This window comes from Photinus pyralis, unplaced genomic scaffold, assembly GCF_008802855.1.
Source record: "Photinus pyralis isolate 1611_PpyrPB1 unplaced genomic scaffold, Ppyr1.3 Ppyr1.4_LG8, whole genome shotgun sequence".
Lineage (NCBI taxonomy): Eukaryota > Metazoa > Arthropoda > Insecta > Coleoptera > Lampyridae > Photinus > Photinus pyralis.
Window position 1 is genome coordinate 28,930,366 of NW_022170819.1, and position 18,531 is coordinate 28,948,896.

Here is an 18,531-nt window from a genome sequence, read left to right on the forward strand (position 1 = left end):
TGCTAATCTTCCTAATTTTAATTTGCTAACAATATCAACCTATCAACGGCTCTCGTGCTATGTTCTCAAACCATACTAAGGAGCACTGCTGCGTGGAACACAACTAGAGCATAGGATTATTGTCAGTACAATTTTGTGCTTCATTTGTCTTAATTTTTGTCGTGTTTAGACAGACAAATTTTGAGTTCTTGTGGTTTTTGAATTATTTTTGTACACTTGGTGAAAATTGCAAACCTTTTCTTGCCTCACATTTGCTCTATTTGCGCTACCTTTTTCCGAATGGGACAAAATTGACTTTTATATTATAATGCCGTAAAATGCTCGCAACTTGAATTTGTGCATATTTGTTTTTCAAGCATTCACGATTATTTAGTCTTGAAACATCCTCCTTTAGAGGTTGTGGCAGTACCCTTTTAATTCATTGTAGATTGTTTTTCAAGACTCTTAAAAGATTATTCAATCAAACATTTGTCGAGCATTCTACAGAGCATATTCAAGAAGGCTCCTCTAAGTTTTTGCAGATCTTTTTGCATATTTCTACGAATTTTCCTAGGGTATCCATATTTATGTCCACTAGAGAATTTTCGCATTGACAGATTCCTCCCAGGTGTTTCAGAGATCCCTAAAAAACTCTGCAGAGTTCCTTCACTGGCATTTTGAGATTTCTCACGAAACTTTAAAGGGCTTTCTAAATTTGCTAAAAATTTGAAGCAAATACCAAAAACCATACTGGAATTACTGAGGTATTCTTCGGAAGGTACTTAGAAGTGATTGTCTTTAGAATTAATTTTCAGAAATTATTTCAATAATCTCGAGAGGATCTGGGAAGAGAGACTTCGAAAATTTGTTGTAGGTACACCATTTACATATTAAATTATCCACAACTTACTGGATTTACTCACAATTTACCGAATCTCAATATTTTAGTGAATATGTACCAATCATTCACTGGATTTACTAATAATTTACAGAACTTACAAATAATTCACATAAATTCAAAAAGTTTAGTGAATTTGTTTAGGGTTTATACAACTTTCCGAAGGTATACTAACTATTATTTACATTACTAAAATAATATGAGTATAAACCGAAACCCAAACCAAGAACGTCGAAATAGGATACAAAATTTCGTCGTGATTAAAGATTTTTTTTTCGTCGTGATCGTAAAAGGTCTATAAAGAAATAAATAAGTAAACAAATATAGCAATCAAATTCCTGGGTATAGCTATACCTTGGCATTGCCTGCTATATGGCTAAATGTATGCTCATTTTGAATTTCATGCACTTTAGTTCATAACTAACAGACATGTCAAAAGGGTTTTCCTTATTCTTTGGCCTACAATGCCAATTCACGAACTCCGATCTACAAGTTTGATAATGAATCTACCTGCAAAATGTCATCGTAATCGGTCCACTCGTTTTCGAGATATCGTGCTTACGGACGGACGGACAGACACCAAAAAATTAAGAACTCACTAGGACTCGTTGTAGATTTTAAGCATCACTGTCCCTAAATGCTAACAAATATCGTGAAGCACAGATTTTTACTTACGCTTACCGATACCAAATCTTTGTCGTTTTCCCCTAAAAATTTCCAATAGGAAATCCTAAATCAAAATACGCTACTAAGTTACTAGGTTCTATTAAACGCTAATTTTACCAAATTCGTGGTCCGTGTTTAATATTTGTTAACGTTTCACGTGGCAAAATATCTGCAGGAAAGATTCCATGAAGAACTCCCCTCTTACCAAGTAAAAAATACACAAATTGCAAATTTCTAGAACAATCACCTAAAAATAAGACATTTTGAATGCTTAGTAAAATGCAGTAAAAGAGGAATTGACCAGAAGAATTGCAAAAATAACTGCATAACTAAAGATGCTATAGACAATCCGAAATTTCCAAACAAATTAGAATTACCAAAAACTTAAAAAAAAGTTACTATATTTGGGGGAAATAATGCCGATTTACAAAAGAGGCAATAAATGGAAAATTAGGTTAGAAAAAGAAATAGAAGAAAAGAGGATGTTGGAGGAAACAGATGGGAATCCGGAAAAGGGGTGGGGACGATTTGTGCTACACTTACACATATCAGTGTAAAAGGCATTGGAAGAAAAGAGCGGAAAGGTGATAGCGTTTTTGATGGTCTTAAAAGCAGCATTTTAACAGAGTGTAAAGGAAAAAAGTATGGGAAATGATGGAAGATGGGAAAATGCGATGTAAGAAATATGGAAAAAAATGTGGTCAATGTGGGGGGATCGCAGTGGGAAGGCAGATCTGCTCTGGTCCGCTAAAATTAGCTTTGCTAAAAAAAGGAACACTGCCACAAAGACAAGAATTTCAGATTCAGAGGCTAAAGATACGAATTTGCCCTCCAAATATAAGGGTAAAGATAACTTCTAAAATTATATTTGTAACAGTCGAAAAAAAACTTTCGAAAAGTGATGTTAAAAATGGGAATCACGTCTGCAAAAAGAGATTTTGCAAATTCAGAGGCTAAAAAGAGGAATCTATCTCCAAATATAACGGCAGAACTATAACTAATAAGAAAAATGAAGGTTTCATAACGATTTTGGGTAATAAATAACTATAAGGGCTATGTTAACTCGGAAATTAAAGTACTCGGTCCCGAAGGGGCCTCGTACTTCAAATTTCCTTGCCAGTAATGTGCCATTTTCCTGACCTTTACGTAAATAACTTACAGAATCCTGAATTCCTACGACGACGTACTAAAGGCATACGCATTTGATATTATGCTTTTGTGAGAGAGTGGAGTATGCGACACGGAGACTGCAAATATCAAATACATATCTAGTCTAGAAAACATTGAAATTATATATCTTTTTCTGAAAAAGTATTTGTTTAAGTTTACCCTTTGATCTTGTATAAAATTGAATTTCTACAAAAATCTTATCTTCCGTAGGTACGAGTAAAATCTGCATTTTTCGCATTCTCTCTACACCGGAGGCACTAATTCATTATTTCTGTCACAAATTACCGTACACTCTGTATATGCTATGTGCCTACTGTAATGGATTACAGTTCTAGTGCTTGTCTGCAGCAAACCCAAATTGCACTTTCAAAATGAACTGCATTACTTTTCGCCGCCACCCGATTTAGAGGAAAAGTTATGGACGCTAAACAAAACCGTAAATCAAGCAATAAAGTCGAACATAAAATAATTTATTAATTAAAGTTGGCGCAATAAATTTGGAAATTTAAAAAGAGTCGTAATTTAAACGAATATAAAATAACCCGTTTTCTAGGGTACAAATGACGAAATAAATCAAAAATAAAAATCCGAAAATGAAAATATGTTTGCTAGGATATATACTCACATGGAATTGCTAAAGTTGAGTCGTTAGGGTCCGGACTATATTTTTCTTTGGAGAAGTAATCGATGTTGTTGCATTCGTATACGGTTTCGCCAGCTGCAACAAAAAGAAGCGTTCCTTAGGCCGTCGCGCTTTACGAAATGAAATGGTTTATTCTAATTTTCGGATTATATTCATGGTTATGCAAATGTAAGAAAACCATTAGGTGGAAATGAACAGGAAACGGCTGAGATCTGCGCTGGGGGTGTATCAGGAAATGATGTTGTGTCCAACTCAAGCTGAATGTCTTATTTTCGTCATTAACGACGTGGTAATAATACGCGTTGCTCTCGCTGCAAATTTCATTAGCCTAGTTGAAAATCGATCGCATTCGCCAACCCTTGACCAAATGGCATATAAAATTTTATAGTTCAAACTCTAATTACAATTACAATGGAAGCGCGTGTTTAAATTATTTTAGGGTAGATACGGCCATCTCTCTTTCTGCTAAGCAACCACTCTACTTAATGCAGGGGTTGGTGAGATGTATTGCAGACGCTTTCATCGTACAAACTTGTAGAAATCTGGGCAATTACATCATTCTTTATACTTTAGGGTGCGAGCAGAATTTCCCATTGGCAGATTGTGTATAGAGGGCGCGGGCATGCATAAAAGACAAATTTTGAGTGCATTTTTGAAAAAAAAGCTCGTACATATCAATTTTAGACCTGAGTGGGCGAATTATAGATAAGATCAAATTCATCACCTATCGCTTGAGTCACCACTCGCAACATCTATAATGCAGTTTGAGTATAGGGGTTTAGACGGTCATAATGATACCTTAAAAGTATGTCTCCTTATTCTGAAGACAAACTCCAAAAAAATTGCCCTCCAATTTCAAGGATTGTAGCCCTTCCCAACGATATTTTGTGTCTATAGGTATTTATTAATTGCTAGCAGAGCAGTGTCCCCAGAGTACAAATAGTGCGACATAGTGCTTAAATGTAGTACTATATTGCGAAATTATAAGTATAATTATAAGGTAAATAAATTCTGGCCCTCATTCAAAATTTGTTATGGCATATTTTCATAACTACATAATGTACTTTTCAAATCAACATTTCAAAAGTGGTAGAACAAAAGTTATTAATGGTTAATTAAGAGCTAATAAAATGCTAATAAAGTGTATATATAAACATTGAATAAGTAATTATACTTATTCAATAGTATAAATTAAAAAATTTAATTAACTTTCAGTATTCTCATTTTGATTTCGCAAAAGAATTATAAAATTCCTACATAAACATGGGGTGAAAATAATTCTGATCTCGAGGAAATTTATTTTTGAACATTTTGAAAAATTAAAAACAAGTTTATCTGCAGTACTTGGCACAGAAATCGTTAAATTGCAAATATTCCAAAAACTACAACACATACCATAAGAAAAACACTAACGAAGTACCCGGTTTCCGCCCGAAGTTATGACCGCACCGTACATTTGTGAAGTCGTCCAGCATGGCTGAACACCCGGTATCGAGAAGCGTTAAGGCTTAGCGCTTCGTTATTGAAGAGTTCCGGTATTTAATTATTTGCTCGAGAGTGAGTTGTATGTGTTTACATTTTGTGTAATTGTTTATTTTACCGCCGCTAAGTACGTAAGTTTTGTAATGAATTTATCAGCTTTTTCCAACCCTTCCGATAGAAATTATTCTTACAGTCGCCGAACGCAATCTTGTCAGGGAAGAAAGGAGACAATTAATATTTTGATATTTCAGCGCCATTAATTATTAAGGATTTTAAGTGTTGACACGTTATCAGTCTTGCAGATAAGCCGGGGTGTAGATAGCGACAACAGTTGTTGCGCCGGAAAATTCTAATTAACAATAGCTTTTAATTGGATTGATCGCGCCTATTGGATAAGCACGGTTAATGAATGGCGTTTCAATGAGTTGTAGAAAAAATCGGCAGACGGCCGGCGCCCAGAGTTATATCAAAATGATCGCCCTTAAGACACGAGCAGTGGCGTAAATATAATGTCTCAAAGGTACGCAATGAAGACGGGCCCCGACTTAAAAGGGCTCCCGACAAAAATGTACGAAAAATTCAATTCGCTTATACAAAATTCTGAAAAAAAAACTGAAAATTTCCCGAACTCCGTCAATGGTATGCTTCTATTAATTATTTACATTTTTTCGTTACTAAGGAAGAGATAAAACGTAATGCAATGCTCTTTACAATACAAAATTCTGAATCATTGTTGACGGAGAGTAAATATAGGTGAAAAATACACAATACACAAAAATTAACAATCCGAGGAAGTAACTCTTGAATTTGAATAATTTAAATCGGACTTTAATCTAATACAAAATTTGATATGCTCAAAAATAGCCAATTCAAATAGATTTAAAAGCAACTCCACTCCTTTCCCATTTGTGAAAAATAATATTCCGAAGTTTCTTACTTAAAGGAAATGAAATACTTTGTTAATTAGAGGGACCTTCTCTAATCCAAAAGGTATCTGAAGGCCTTGGATACGGTAATCTTAGACTGAAGTTGTATTTCGAAATGAATGCCGCAGTCCAGCATTAACCTCTGCACGGACGAAACAGTTAAAGACTTTAAAAAAGGTAGATTCATGCACAAAGAATTGAAGTCGCTAATTAAACTAAACGAGTTTAAACGTCGAAGAAACTGGCCAATATAGAAATCAAAATAAGAATAACATTTAAAGTGAAACAATTAAATAACAAACAAATTCAAGGGTTACCTTACCCCTAGCCTAGTTACAAATAGCCAAAGTCAATACAAATCACAATAAAACCAAGAGTTACAAGTTTGACAATTAAAGTTCGAACAAAATCAACTGACTGAACACAGAAAGCAGTGACGCTAAATTTTACAATGGACCTGTCAACCAATGAATTACAAAATGCAAAATCAGCAAAGCTAAATCAAGACACTATTTTTTATATATACAGATTAACATCGTTTAAAAACTGGTAATATAAGGAAAGGGCCCCCAAATATTTTTGAAGGGAGGCCTAAACCCAATTCTCCTAAATATGGTATATGTTGGCTGTTTATTTTCAAAGATATTCCATACTAAATATACAAATTTGTTGTGGTTTGTGCTGTATTATCAAATGACACTGGATTTCTGCTCTTGACCATATATATTTAACACATCCGCAACCATAGAGGGTGTAGAATACCTTAGAAACTAAAGAATCAAATTTCACAAAAGGTTTATAGAACATTGCGTCGAGGAAAGAAAATCCTAACAACATTTGTGAGGCATTTTGGCAACACAGAATTTACTCAAAATAGTAGCCAAAATTTTGCCTGCCAAGAAAGTGGATTTTTGCAGTTTTTCGACATTACTTCGCCAAAAAACAACAACGATTAACGTCCCCACCAAACAAGCCTCGAATAACGTCTCGTTCCATTCTTTAAAACCATTTCCCTTTTTTTAACTTTCTAAACCATTTCCTCCTTCTTATCAAAATAATGCGTCATATTACAATACTTTGCATTTGTGTTAAAAACTTCCTTGATAACATGTCTTTATCTTGGAATCGCAACGACCGGAGATAACACTTACAAATATTTCCAGATGTTCTCTATCTTTTAACACGTAACAAAACTGACCAAAAATCAAAATAAAACAAGAGAGGGATAAAATTAAAAAATTAAATTAAATTTAAAAAAAATCATTAAATATAATTTTGATACAAAACCTTGACCTCGAATTCAACCAATAGAGGTGCTATCTCAAATTAGGCAATAAATAATTGAAATTCACATGACCCATCGTTATTTTAAGTGCTGAGTTTTCGAGTGGTTACCCATTCAAATACGAGTATTAATTGCGAGCAACGTTGCAGGATTGTAGAATTATTACTAATGAACACAAATAGAAGTCAAAATATCACGTGAAGTCGCGACAACGTGGGGGCCGACCCGAGGATTTACCAAAAAATTAGTGATTATCGCGACATAATTAGAATTATTAATAATTTAATAAACGGCCAATTTAATCTTTGTCCAAAGATACGGAATTTGGAATAGAACGATAATAAGTAGCTGTTTATATGCCATAGTTTTAATGTACGAATTTTTGCCTAGACAAGATATCCGTTTCAGGGGACGTTTTATTGGAGTTTAACTGTACGTGCATAAACGAGACAAATTCGTGTGTCGCGGTCATTTCTTTTGGGAATCGCGATAAACTTTGCGACTACCAGTTTCATAATCTGTTTCTTGAATATTCTTATTCCACATTTTTTACCTTTACGTCAGTGACGTGTACAAACCTTTCCTAACTAGATAATGTTTTTTCGAAAAAATAAAATTGGTTGATATGGGGAATAGGGGATGTTATTTCGTTGACTTACGCATATTTACTTCGAAGTTGCGAAGGGGAGGATTAAATCGTTTAAATTAGAAATGAAGAATTTTTCGTATTCCTCAACGGGCTATCTTCATAAATTAAACGAAATGAAAGGTGACAGTGTGACTAAAATGTTAAAAGCGCTACAGCATAATGAGCTAAAGTCGGTCTTTCACCTTACCGTCAAATATATTTGCCAGTTAATTGCTGTATAAACAAGTGAGAGAGATTATGGCATAGTGGTAGTGTATCATAATCATCTTCGACAACAAATTTATCTCAAGCCAAAAGCCAACCAAACAATGAAGTGTAAACGTGAATTAGCGTTCAGCTGGAACGTTTCGATATTCGTAGCAGTTTCGAAGTGACTGTTCGATTTTCTTCCACAAACTCTAACGTTGATGTGTAGTGGATTTAATGAGAGGACATTTCAGTTCTAATACCCAACCAGGGGAAAAACGAATTTAATTTATCCTTACCCTCCTTCACACTCAGTTTCACTACGGATACTTCAATTGATCGCGATTTTCGAGGTTATTACGATTTTCACCTTTCCACTCTAATAAAAATTCCGGTCGAGCCCCACGTTCCGCAAGTCCCAAAAATCATGCATATTAATGCAATTATTCGAATTAGAAAGCTTTTTTTGGGGGGCGGAAAGCTCGCCGAAAGCGCGAGGTTACGGGAGTATAATGAATTAGAATTAAGTCAATTAAAAAGAGTGTAAAATGGGGATCTGATCTAATTACAAAGGGAATTACGAGGCATGTGTGTGTAACAAAAAAATTTTATTCGGGCTTAGTTGATTTTGTCCGCATCTTCTCGGGGAGCCATAATAAAATTTGTGCTTTTGTTTTAATATTTACTTTTCGGGTCGTAAGGGAAATATCTACAGTTTACCAGTCTGGTATGTCGATGTCGTTTTGTTGGCAGATCACAGTCAATAATTGTTTGTAAACGCGCGTGACCTACAACGCTAACCACAAGAGAATAACTTGTGTGGTATATCTTATCGGTAGATAATCAATAAACAGATTCTGTTTTGTACATGAAATTTAGAATGGATACCTACTTCTTAGAGTAATACTAATAGTTGTACTGAAATGGGCCAGGAGGTTTTGTAAGGCACTGAAATTCGCAGCCTCCTTCGAAGGATAGGGCGGGTTTCTGGTTTGTAGCACTACGACGCCGCATTCCGGTAAAAAAAGCAATTTAATCGCGTAATTACCGAAGCTACGATGTAATAAAAGAAAATTAAAGTGTACGTTGCACCGATGCGTTGATTTCAAATGAAGTGGACTTGTGGTACGCTTTTCGAAACATCCCGAAATTATTTATAAACTTTCATTAATATTGCTGTTACAAACACACCAATTCAGATCTTTTATCTGGCCAGAATGGTGATCATATTTAAATGCTTTGGGAGGGGGGGGGGCGAGTTTCATCTCCATTCGAATTGTCAATGCGGGCGGGAGTCAGTCCGAAGGGGCCACAATCATCAATCATGCTAACCTGGTCCTAGGATAAAGTCGACGTTGTAGAAGAATTGAGGGATACCGACGGCGTTGTTAAATAATCTGGACTAAATAGAACAAAAATGTGTACAAAAACAATTCCAATATTGATTATAGGTGTAAAGTTGGCTCTATTTGTACGTTATTCCAATTAGGAATTGCAATAAAGGAGCACTGGTCTTCGGAAGAGCAGAATCTACAGAGCTGTTAAGTTGCACAGAAATTGTAGAACAAAACTACAACGCGAGAAAATCAATGAAATACTTGTAATTGGATCAAATATAGAGTCGTTATTAAATAAACCGAACATTTAATTTCAGCTTCATATTCTTATCAAAAAGCGAAACCGGCGAATTGTAATCGAAAAGGTTCATGAAATTTAATTTCTTATTTCGAAAACTTGTATCTCGGAGAGCGCATTTTATTTTTTTTCGGTAAAGTCTTTAGCCGGGCAATCAAGGATTTCCCGAGACTCGCAGGAAACAGGACACACAATGAAATAAGATCATCTAAGTGGAATATAGACCCTGATGAGCTTTCGTTGTGAATTTGTCCCTCGCTAACCCTAACAATGTCCTTAAGTAGTCGATGACCGCAATGACGTCACGGACGCTCAAGCTCGGCCTAAATGAATTAGCGACGCTGTGAACGGAATTGTTCGCCGCTAACTTAATACGAAACTTGGTTATAGTGGAGAAGGTAAATTTTGAACACTTTTGCTCTTTAGTAACAGAACATATAATTGACTGAAATTAATTTTGTTACCGGAGTTTAGTTCTGGACGACTCATCTAAAAACTTGGAAAGTGCGCCCAAAAGAATGAGTGTTTAAAATGCAAAACATTACGTAATCCTTACGCACTCCTAGAATATCAGTTATCCTCCAAGTGAGGATATTTAAATGCAAAACGTGTTTGTGAAACAACACTTAGCTCAACTTTCTTAATATCCTCCGAAAAGGATTGCTTTCAGACATCAAACTAACAACAAATTCTAGCTCGCCCTAGGTAGTATGTCGGTAATGGGATAAAAATCGTTGAACTGTATTTTATCGAAATATGTTGAAGTATCAAGTCGCACACAAGGACGGACAATGAATGTATTTTCAGGTTTCAGGAAGATGAATGATTGCCCTATACGTGCGCGGCTTATTTTACTTTTGATCGTTGCGGAATTGTGTCGGTTCAAAAGAGAAATAAGGACTAGGATTTTCCTGAAAAAACTGTTAATTTACCTTTTTCCATAGATTGATGGATGGGCCCCATTCATTGCCTGAGCAATAAATAATACCCTGCGATTTGCATATTATATTAATTAAAGCGTACTTTAGGCACACAAACCTTGACGTTTTGACCGATATTTTGCTTTATTTGTAACAATTCCAGTCTGCCTATACTATTTCACCCAAAATTTTACCGAAAGCTCGCCTTCTTTTCTATAAAATACAATGCGCTTCTCTTTAAGGGTTCAAGGTTGTAACGAGAGTTCTCTAACGTGTTTATTTAATTCGATTCTCCTTCATTTTTTTCGATTATTTGTGAGCTAAATTTTTTCTAATGTTAGGGGGGCGGGGCTAGTTGAAAGAGGAAATTAATGTATTCGTTTTGAGCCGTCAAAGAGCTCATTGCGGGTAACAAATAATTATTGCGGATGAAATTACCTTCGGAAGGTCTACAAAGATGAAAAAAGTGGATTTCTTTGAATGTGTTAAGGTGTGCATACTCCGAAGTCCTTCCCGAAATTCCCACAGGAACGAGGAAAATTGAATTAAAACAGAGGGTAATGTTTATGCGGGTACGAAGTCGCGAAGGCAAAACCTAGTTTTTCATAGATACATAAAATTCTGAGAAAGAGCTTGGGGAGTACTGGGGAACGAATTATGAGAAAATTGGGGAATTTAAGGACAACATGAGAAAGATTTTATAGAAATTTGAGGAGAATTTGACAGGAATCTAAGGGAATAGTGAAGGGAAAACGTACGGGGACATAGGGTGTTCGTTTAAAGCATGATATTTTTTATGTTGAAGGGGTTGTCCGCATCCCAACCCTGTTTGAAAATCAGGAAAGAATATTGTATAAGGAATGGAGATGTCTCCACTATTGCGGTGTTTGATACTAGACCGGTTTCTTCGCACTTTGAACGAGGACGGAGCATTACAATCTCGCAATCGTCATAACTGGAAAGTTGCAAAGCATCGTGAAAGAGCTCATGCAGGGGGCGCTTGCACAGGTGGATAGGTGGTGTAGTATGCCATGACCTTTCCGTTAACTCGGAAAAGCCGAGGTTGTTCCATTTACGAATAGAAGGAGAGCGGATTTAGATGGGTTCACTGTTCGAGGACGTCAACTTGGTCTGACCAGGTCAGTGAAATATTTGTCACCATGGACATCCGCTTCCAGCAGGGCTTTTGGTTGTGTATAGTGTTTGAACCCTCCGCTGATATATTGACTTTAGACATCAATAAGCCCAATAATACTGCAGGGGTGCACTTGTATGGTGGCCTGCTATGCGCAGCTCAGAGACTCCATTGGAGTCATAAAAACCACGCCAACTTTACCCATGGAGGCACTTATGGGACTAGAGCCTTTGCACTTAGCTGTGGAGGCAGAGGTCGGAAGGCTTCCATACGCCTAAACAGTCGGGACGAATGGAAGGGTCGAAGCAGCCTTGGGGACGGGCGGATTTGGGAAGAAACTCTCAGATCCCCTCCTCGCAAGAAGGATTGTGATCCGGCCTGTCTTACTAAGACCAAAAGGTTATAAAGTCACTCTCCCGGACCGGGGGCAATGGCTGAACTCCGATTGCCCGTTTCTCAAACCTGAGAGGCTCAAGTGTTTCAGGCAGAGATGTTAACTGTCATGACCGCCGTAGAGGTTACCGTAATAAGCATACAGGGTGTTCATGAAAACGGATTTATCGAAAACCACTGATTAAAGGAAAAAACCCCGAGACACGTCAAAAGATTTGCCAAGGGGAACAACTTTTTTAACTAAAAACTACTTCACCCCTTTTCACCCTCTGCTCCCCAGGGTCATCCCCTTAAAAAGTTTAAATGGCGAGTGGTATCAAGTAATAGCTTGTTTAAAAGGTCTTTCGAAGTGCTTTATTTTGACGTTTGATTTTTTAAAATCGGTCGATTCGTTTTCAAACAAATTAGAAAAATCTTGATTTAATTTATTTAATTGCACATCTTCTACTAACGCCTCGTTAGTAACTCTTGGGTGACCAGGGGGTTTTCCACAGGCAACACTTCCTGTATCGTCAACTCGTTTAACTACACGGAGAATATGGTGGCGTAAGTTTTCGTAATCAGCGACATGTTCAGTTCAGGGTATGCCTCTCGAAATTCCTCCATGCACAGGCGAGTAAAATACGTCCAAAATATGTTTCCGTATTTACTTCCATTACGGAAATATGACTTCACAAGCAGCTTATTTTCTTTCAAAGTAAAAGGCATGTCGCAGTGATCGCTCTGTACTATATCGATCGCTTCATTAGGACTTCATTAGGGTCTAGCACTGCGTTACTGTGTCTCTGATGTAACGTGATGTATTCCTTTGATTCCCTCGTATATGGTTCGCGGTGGGAACATTGTTAGCAAGGTGGGAATAGGGTGTGGGGCACTCATTCTGTAGGGTGGTCAACCACTGGGTAGATACGTGTCTGATGATAAAGTAATAAACAAACGATAAAAGACGCAGCAATTTTTTTAATTGCCCATTTAGTGTTTAGTGTAATAATTGCCTTTTTAAGTTCATTTAGGGGTGTAATAGAAATGAGAGCAATATTTTTACACATAAATATGAAATAAACGTACTCTGCGCATCACGCGTCTTTATATATGTAGGTATTTCTGATTTTTTCCCCTAGATCTTCGCTCAAAGCCGTTTTATTGTGATTTCGCCCGTTATATACAGTAGCCGTCGAGAGTCTATTCTTTCCGGATTTGGCAAGCTTTAACATCAGTTTTTACCCCCTCATCCCGGTCGTTTTAGTCAAGAATTATCTCTTTATCGTGGCAGTATTTCTAAAATATTCCAGTTTCGTTTATAAATCTCCAACTTGCTTAATCGCTCTCAAAGAGCAAGTTTCGCCAATCAAAGTCAATATGGTTTTCTTTCGGGACGAACGTCTCTATTGGAAAATATATAGCAAAACTGATATCCGTGTGTACTTACTAAACATTGAGATATTGCGGTGAATCCTTTTAATCTTTGAGCGCGCGCCGCAGCAGTGATAGAATCAACAAAAATATTAAGCTTTTCAAAGTCGAAACTTTTCTATTATTGCGTTTTTGCCACAGAAATTTCGTTCACAATTTCATTTGAAATTTAAATCCCGCTTTTATATGCTGATGAGGAAAATTGTGTTGAGAAAGGGGTTGCGAAAAAAAAATCAATACGCTCTCCATTTGTTATGAGTTGTTTTAACATGCCAATAACTTATAGGGTCGTCGAAGCATAGAAGAATCAATAAATAACTCCCTCTTTTTCTGAGATGATTGAGCGAGAAGTGCGTTTCAGACTTGAATAATGATAACCTCATGTTTATTAAAATTCGCAGTAAAGTTTGTAGGTACCGGCAGATGTAGGTCGAATAACTTGTAAGTGAAGTAGCTCTAATCTACAAAGGGAATATTTGAGGGGACACGTAGGGAAAACGAAATCGTTTCATGGAGTTTTACATTTGATTTAAATGTGTTTAAAATTGAACGATTACTTAGCACGTGGTCAGTTTGTCTGATTTTTCTCCTTTATAATTTTTAGGTATTGACATGCTAGATCTTAGATGCACGCATTGAAACAATTTGAACACACAAAAAAGCGATTCAACAAGAAGTCTGTCATCATCGAACAGCAACTGTAGGTAAAGTAGAAACCTTTGTCTACACTAATCATAAGCAAAATAAAAGCATTGAATTTATAACTATAGTTATAAATTCAATGATAAAAGCTTACAATTTCTGATAAACTTTATCAGTACATATGATCCCCTTTCGAAGTAGAATAAATTGGGGGCTACAGCAAACAATCGTTTTACGACATTTTATTAACCAAATAATATTAATGTCTAATAGTCTCGAAGTGGAACCAACACCAACAAAATTACCAAAATTTCTGCAGCCAAACAATGCAGATCGATGGTTTTTATAATTAAAGCACGTTTAAGAAATAGTTAATTTAACTCACATCATTCTGGAAGTCTTTACTGAATCAGCGGAACTGTAAGAAAAGTTGCACGAAATGAAAAATTCACCCTACCAACTAGCACAAACTTTTTTTACGAGATCTACTATGAGATTAAAGATGAGTTGCTGAACTTTCAAAGGCAACTCGACAACCACTCATTTTCGATTGCCCGTTATTTAAATTTATCTTCGTTAACTCAATGGCCACTTCTTCTCGCATGATATATGGTCACATTACAAAAGTATAGGGTTTCTGTGTGAAATTCTCTCAAACGGATACAGTAAGAGAACTGACGGGGATGCTAAAGTTAAAGTTCTTCCATCATCATTGTTGCGCCCCTAACATGAATTATTATCGTTTAGTTTTTCCTTTAAAGAAAATATTCTAGCACGCCCTGTACATAACCATTTTGCCTCTCCTTGTATATATTCCCACTTGTTATGTGCGGCGAAATGAGCTTCCGAAGCTAGAATTGCACTGCATTTGCGCATGAATTCGTCGCAATGCATCGAACACCAATCGAAGATCAAAATGTCACCGTACAGCCATCAATAATGAACGTGCTTGTTAAAAAGCAACACAACTCAAAACGCAGTCGATCTGGAACTTGGCTTTTGCCTCCTTTTTCTAACACAAAAAGAAGCAGTGAAGCACCCGAAAACTTCATACTATACGAAAAAATACTGCTTGAAACGGACAGCAGTTCTGCCTCGAACTTCAACAAAATGCGTCTTTTGATTGAGAAGTCTGATCGAAAAAGTACGAATTGTTTTGGATTCTACGCACCAAAATCAATAAGAAAAAGTGTTTTCGCGAGAAATTTTGTTGTAGTCGATTTTTGGTAAAAAAGGAAGGTTATACACTGCCTTTTTTTGATGCCCAAAAAAAAAATTGTCTCAGATCGACCCGGAAAATAAATTTTCTTATAGAATGTGGCCTGTAGAATCCATAATTTCAAACAGTTCCAAGATTGGGCTACTAGTTCAAAAGTTACAGCCCTTTGAATTTTCTATCGAAATTAGTTTCTAGTCTATAACTTTTGATTGAGAAGTCTGAACGAAAAAGTACGAATTGTTCTGGATTCTACGCACCAAAATTAATAAGAAAAAGTGTTTTCCCGAGAAATTTTGGTGTAGTCGATTTTTGGTAAAAAAGTAAGGTATACACTGTCTTTTTTTGAGGACCGAAAAAAAAATTGTCTCAGATCGACCCGTTCTTATAGAATGTGGCCTGTAGAATCCATAATTTCAAACAGTTCCAAGATTGGGCGACTAGTTCAAAAGTTACAGCCCTTTAAATTTTCTTTCGAAATTGGTCTCTAGTCTATAACTTTTGATTGAGAAGTCTGATCGAAACAGTACGAATTATTTTGGATTCTACGCACCAAAATTAATAAGAAAAAGTGCTTTCCCGAAAAATTTTGGTGTAGTCGATTTTTGGTAAAAAAAGAAGGTAATACACTGCCTTTTTTTGAGGCCCGAAAAAAAAATTGTCTCAGATCGACCGGGAAAAAAAAATTTCTTATAGAATGTGGCCTGTAGAATCCATAATTTCAAACAGTTCCAAGATTGGGATACTAGTTCAAAAGTTACAGCCCTTTGAATTTTCTTTCGAAATTGGTAAGCCTATAACTTTTGATTGAGAAGTCTGATCGAAAAAGTACGAATTGTTTTGGATTCTTCGATTTTTCGTACAACGCATAGCTTTAGAAATACAGAGAGGATAATCTGCAAGCGTTCTGGTTACCGTGAAAAATTCATCAGGACTTGAAGAACTATTTTCCTTGGCACATTATTGCAATGTATTTTTGTTAAATCCAATTTGTAATCAAATAAATAAAAAGATTGCTTTAATTAATTAATACTATCGATCGGTTGTTGCGCGGTGTTTGTTTTTGTGGCCCTGAGTGAGCCTGTATTTTTCTTTCAGCTTATTTGATTGATTTATGTCGAGTGGATTTGTTTTATCTGTAAATGGTTCGTTTTGTGTTTAATCAGGCCCCAATTACAACCTATTTCGTACACAGAATTGGATCAGATGATAATTAAAAATTTGTTAATTAATTATTGGGAGACTTTTCGTTGTGGTGGAGGCTGGACGTGCCCAAGGAAAATTAGAATTAATTCTTATGTAAGATTTTGTTAGTTCTTGTGGGTGGTTTAGTGGCCAGTTGTAGGGGGATAATTAAGGGGGTAGTATTAATAATAACCTCTAATATGAGCATAAATTGTAAAACGTAATTCTTCTGTTTGCTGGTATTGAATGTGATGTAATTTAAATTCATTTATTTGCGTCTGTCCCTAAAGGAAAAATTTCTTTTTCACCGTTAATACCTCAAATTTCTCATAGAGGAAAGTCTATTTGAAACAGTACTAAGGATTTATGAACGTTGTAATGCCGAAGGCGTACTGTTCAGCACCCCAAACGATAAAAGAAGACTGTGTTGTTGCACCTAATGATACCTTATTTAAAATCCAAAGTAAGAAAATTGATCCAGCCGCTTTACGCAATTACGAAGCGGTCTGAAGTAATCCACTGTGTATTTTCTACGGTTTGATTGGATTATTGAATAAAACAAGACTGTAAAAAGAATACGAAATGAACTAGCGCCCCCGCTAACAAACTTTCTTGTTTTTGTGTGTATTATCGGCGGCGGAGTTGTTGAAATTTCCATTCAGCCGACAACGACACGGTTCGTCGTCATTAAATTGGCCTTAAATATTGCATTGATAAAGTTGGCGGTTGAAATTTTGCTTCCCAATTATTGTGTTTTCGAACATAAATTAATCCTATTATACCCAAAAATGGAAAATTTCTATTCGAGTAGGAATTAAAGCGATTTCGTACAACATTGTTTATTTTATACATACTCTGGCTGGAATGATAAAAAAATTTCCATTAAATCTCTTTTTAAACATTGAAGAGGGCCGGTGTTCGCTATCTTTGTTTTCACATTTTCACGTTTCCGCTGATTAAAGTGAAATTGAATTAAAAGTATATGGAAGTGGTGGTGAAAAATTGTTTTCCTTTTCACCGTAACTGGAGAAACGCGTTTCAAAAAAAAAGGTCTGCGGCGAGAAAGTTGTTTAATCACCCTATACGTCTTTCGACGAATTTTTCGGATTGAATTGGAAAAGAGTTATTTATTGAGCGGGGGTGTTTAGTTTTACACCCCTAGCTTAATTAAATCTCTCACTCGACCATGCGAAATCCATAATATTTTCGAACGCCATTCTAATGTTGGTCAAGAACTGATTGGCCTCAATCGTTCAAAGTTTAGTGAAGAGTGATATTAATTTGAAAAGGCAATCTGTTCTGCGGTAGGCACGCCGTAGCATGGAAGCTGAGCTCAATTTAAAGCGCGTTCTGATGGTGTCCTGAGGCTAACGATTCATTTCCGGCGCCCGGGCTCCCCGGACACCGGTACAGATTTACTACGTGTACTTCCGATACATAAATGCTTTCGATTCTGTCAGAATGATTCATTACTGCCGTGAACAAAGATTCGCTTGTTGAAATTGATCTGTCAAGAGGGATTACTTTCGATCGATTTTAGCCAGTCATCCGTGAACATTATGAACAATGCTAAAATGATAACGAGCATATCAAATCGGGCGGAAGGTGGGGGCCCATCAATTTGTTTGACTTTTAGGCTCCAAGCTTTCATTACATTAAAGCTTAATAACTAATTAAATTAATTCCCAGTCCGTATATTAAATTGCTTTGTTAAACATACATCAAAAGATCTTCGAGCTTACGATTTTATCTAATCATTTTCCAAGCTATTTCATCGTTTCATTACTTTGACACAATCGCGGATCAGGATTGATAAACGACGCATCAATACTTTTACAACAAAGTCACCTTATTAATATAACATGGGGAACATCACAATTAAGAATACAGGCAGACAGATCGATTTTTTGATGGTTGGTTTACCATCACATTTGTCGTGAATGGTGAAAACGGGGACTGGGGACGTGCATCCCTTTCTTCCCATCCATCATTTCAATTTCCATATCCACCAATTAGTCCAAGAAGAAAGCGCTTCAGCACCATATGAAATGACCCTGCAATAGTTTTTTTGCAATTTTAGCGGTTAACGGTTAACCCTCAACATAAAT

The 18,531-nt window shown here is 36.3% G+C and overlaps 1 protein-coding gene across 1 annotated transcript in view; it reads right to left on the reverse strand.

Moving 5' to 3' along the window:
• LOC116179515 overlaps positions 1-18,531 on the reverse strand; it is a 62,226-nt gene that overhangs the window by 2,309 nt on the left and 41,386 nt on the right. The window contains exon 2 of the mRNA XM_031499312.1: positions 3,339-3,431. Within this exon, the coding sequence (XP_031355172.1) occupies positions 3,339-3,431 (93 nt within the window). The remainder of the gene's footprint in view (positions 1-3,338; positions 3,432-18,531) is intronic.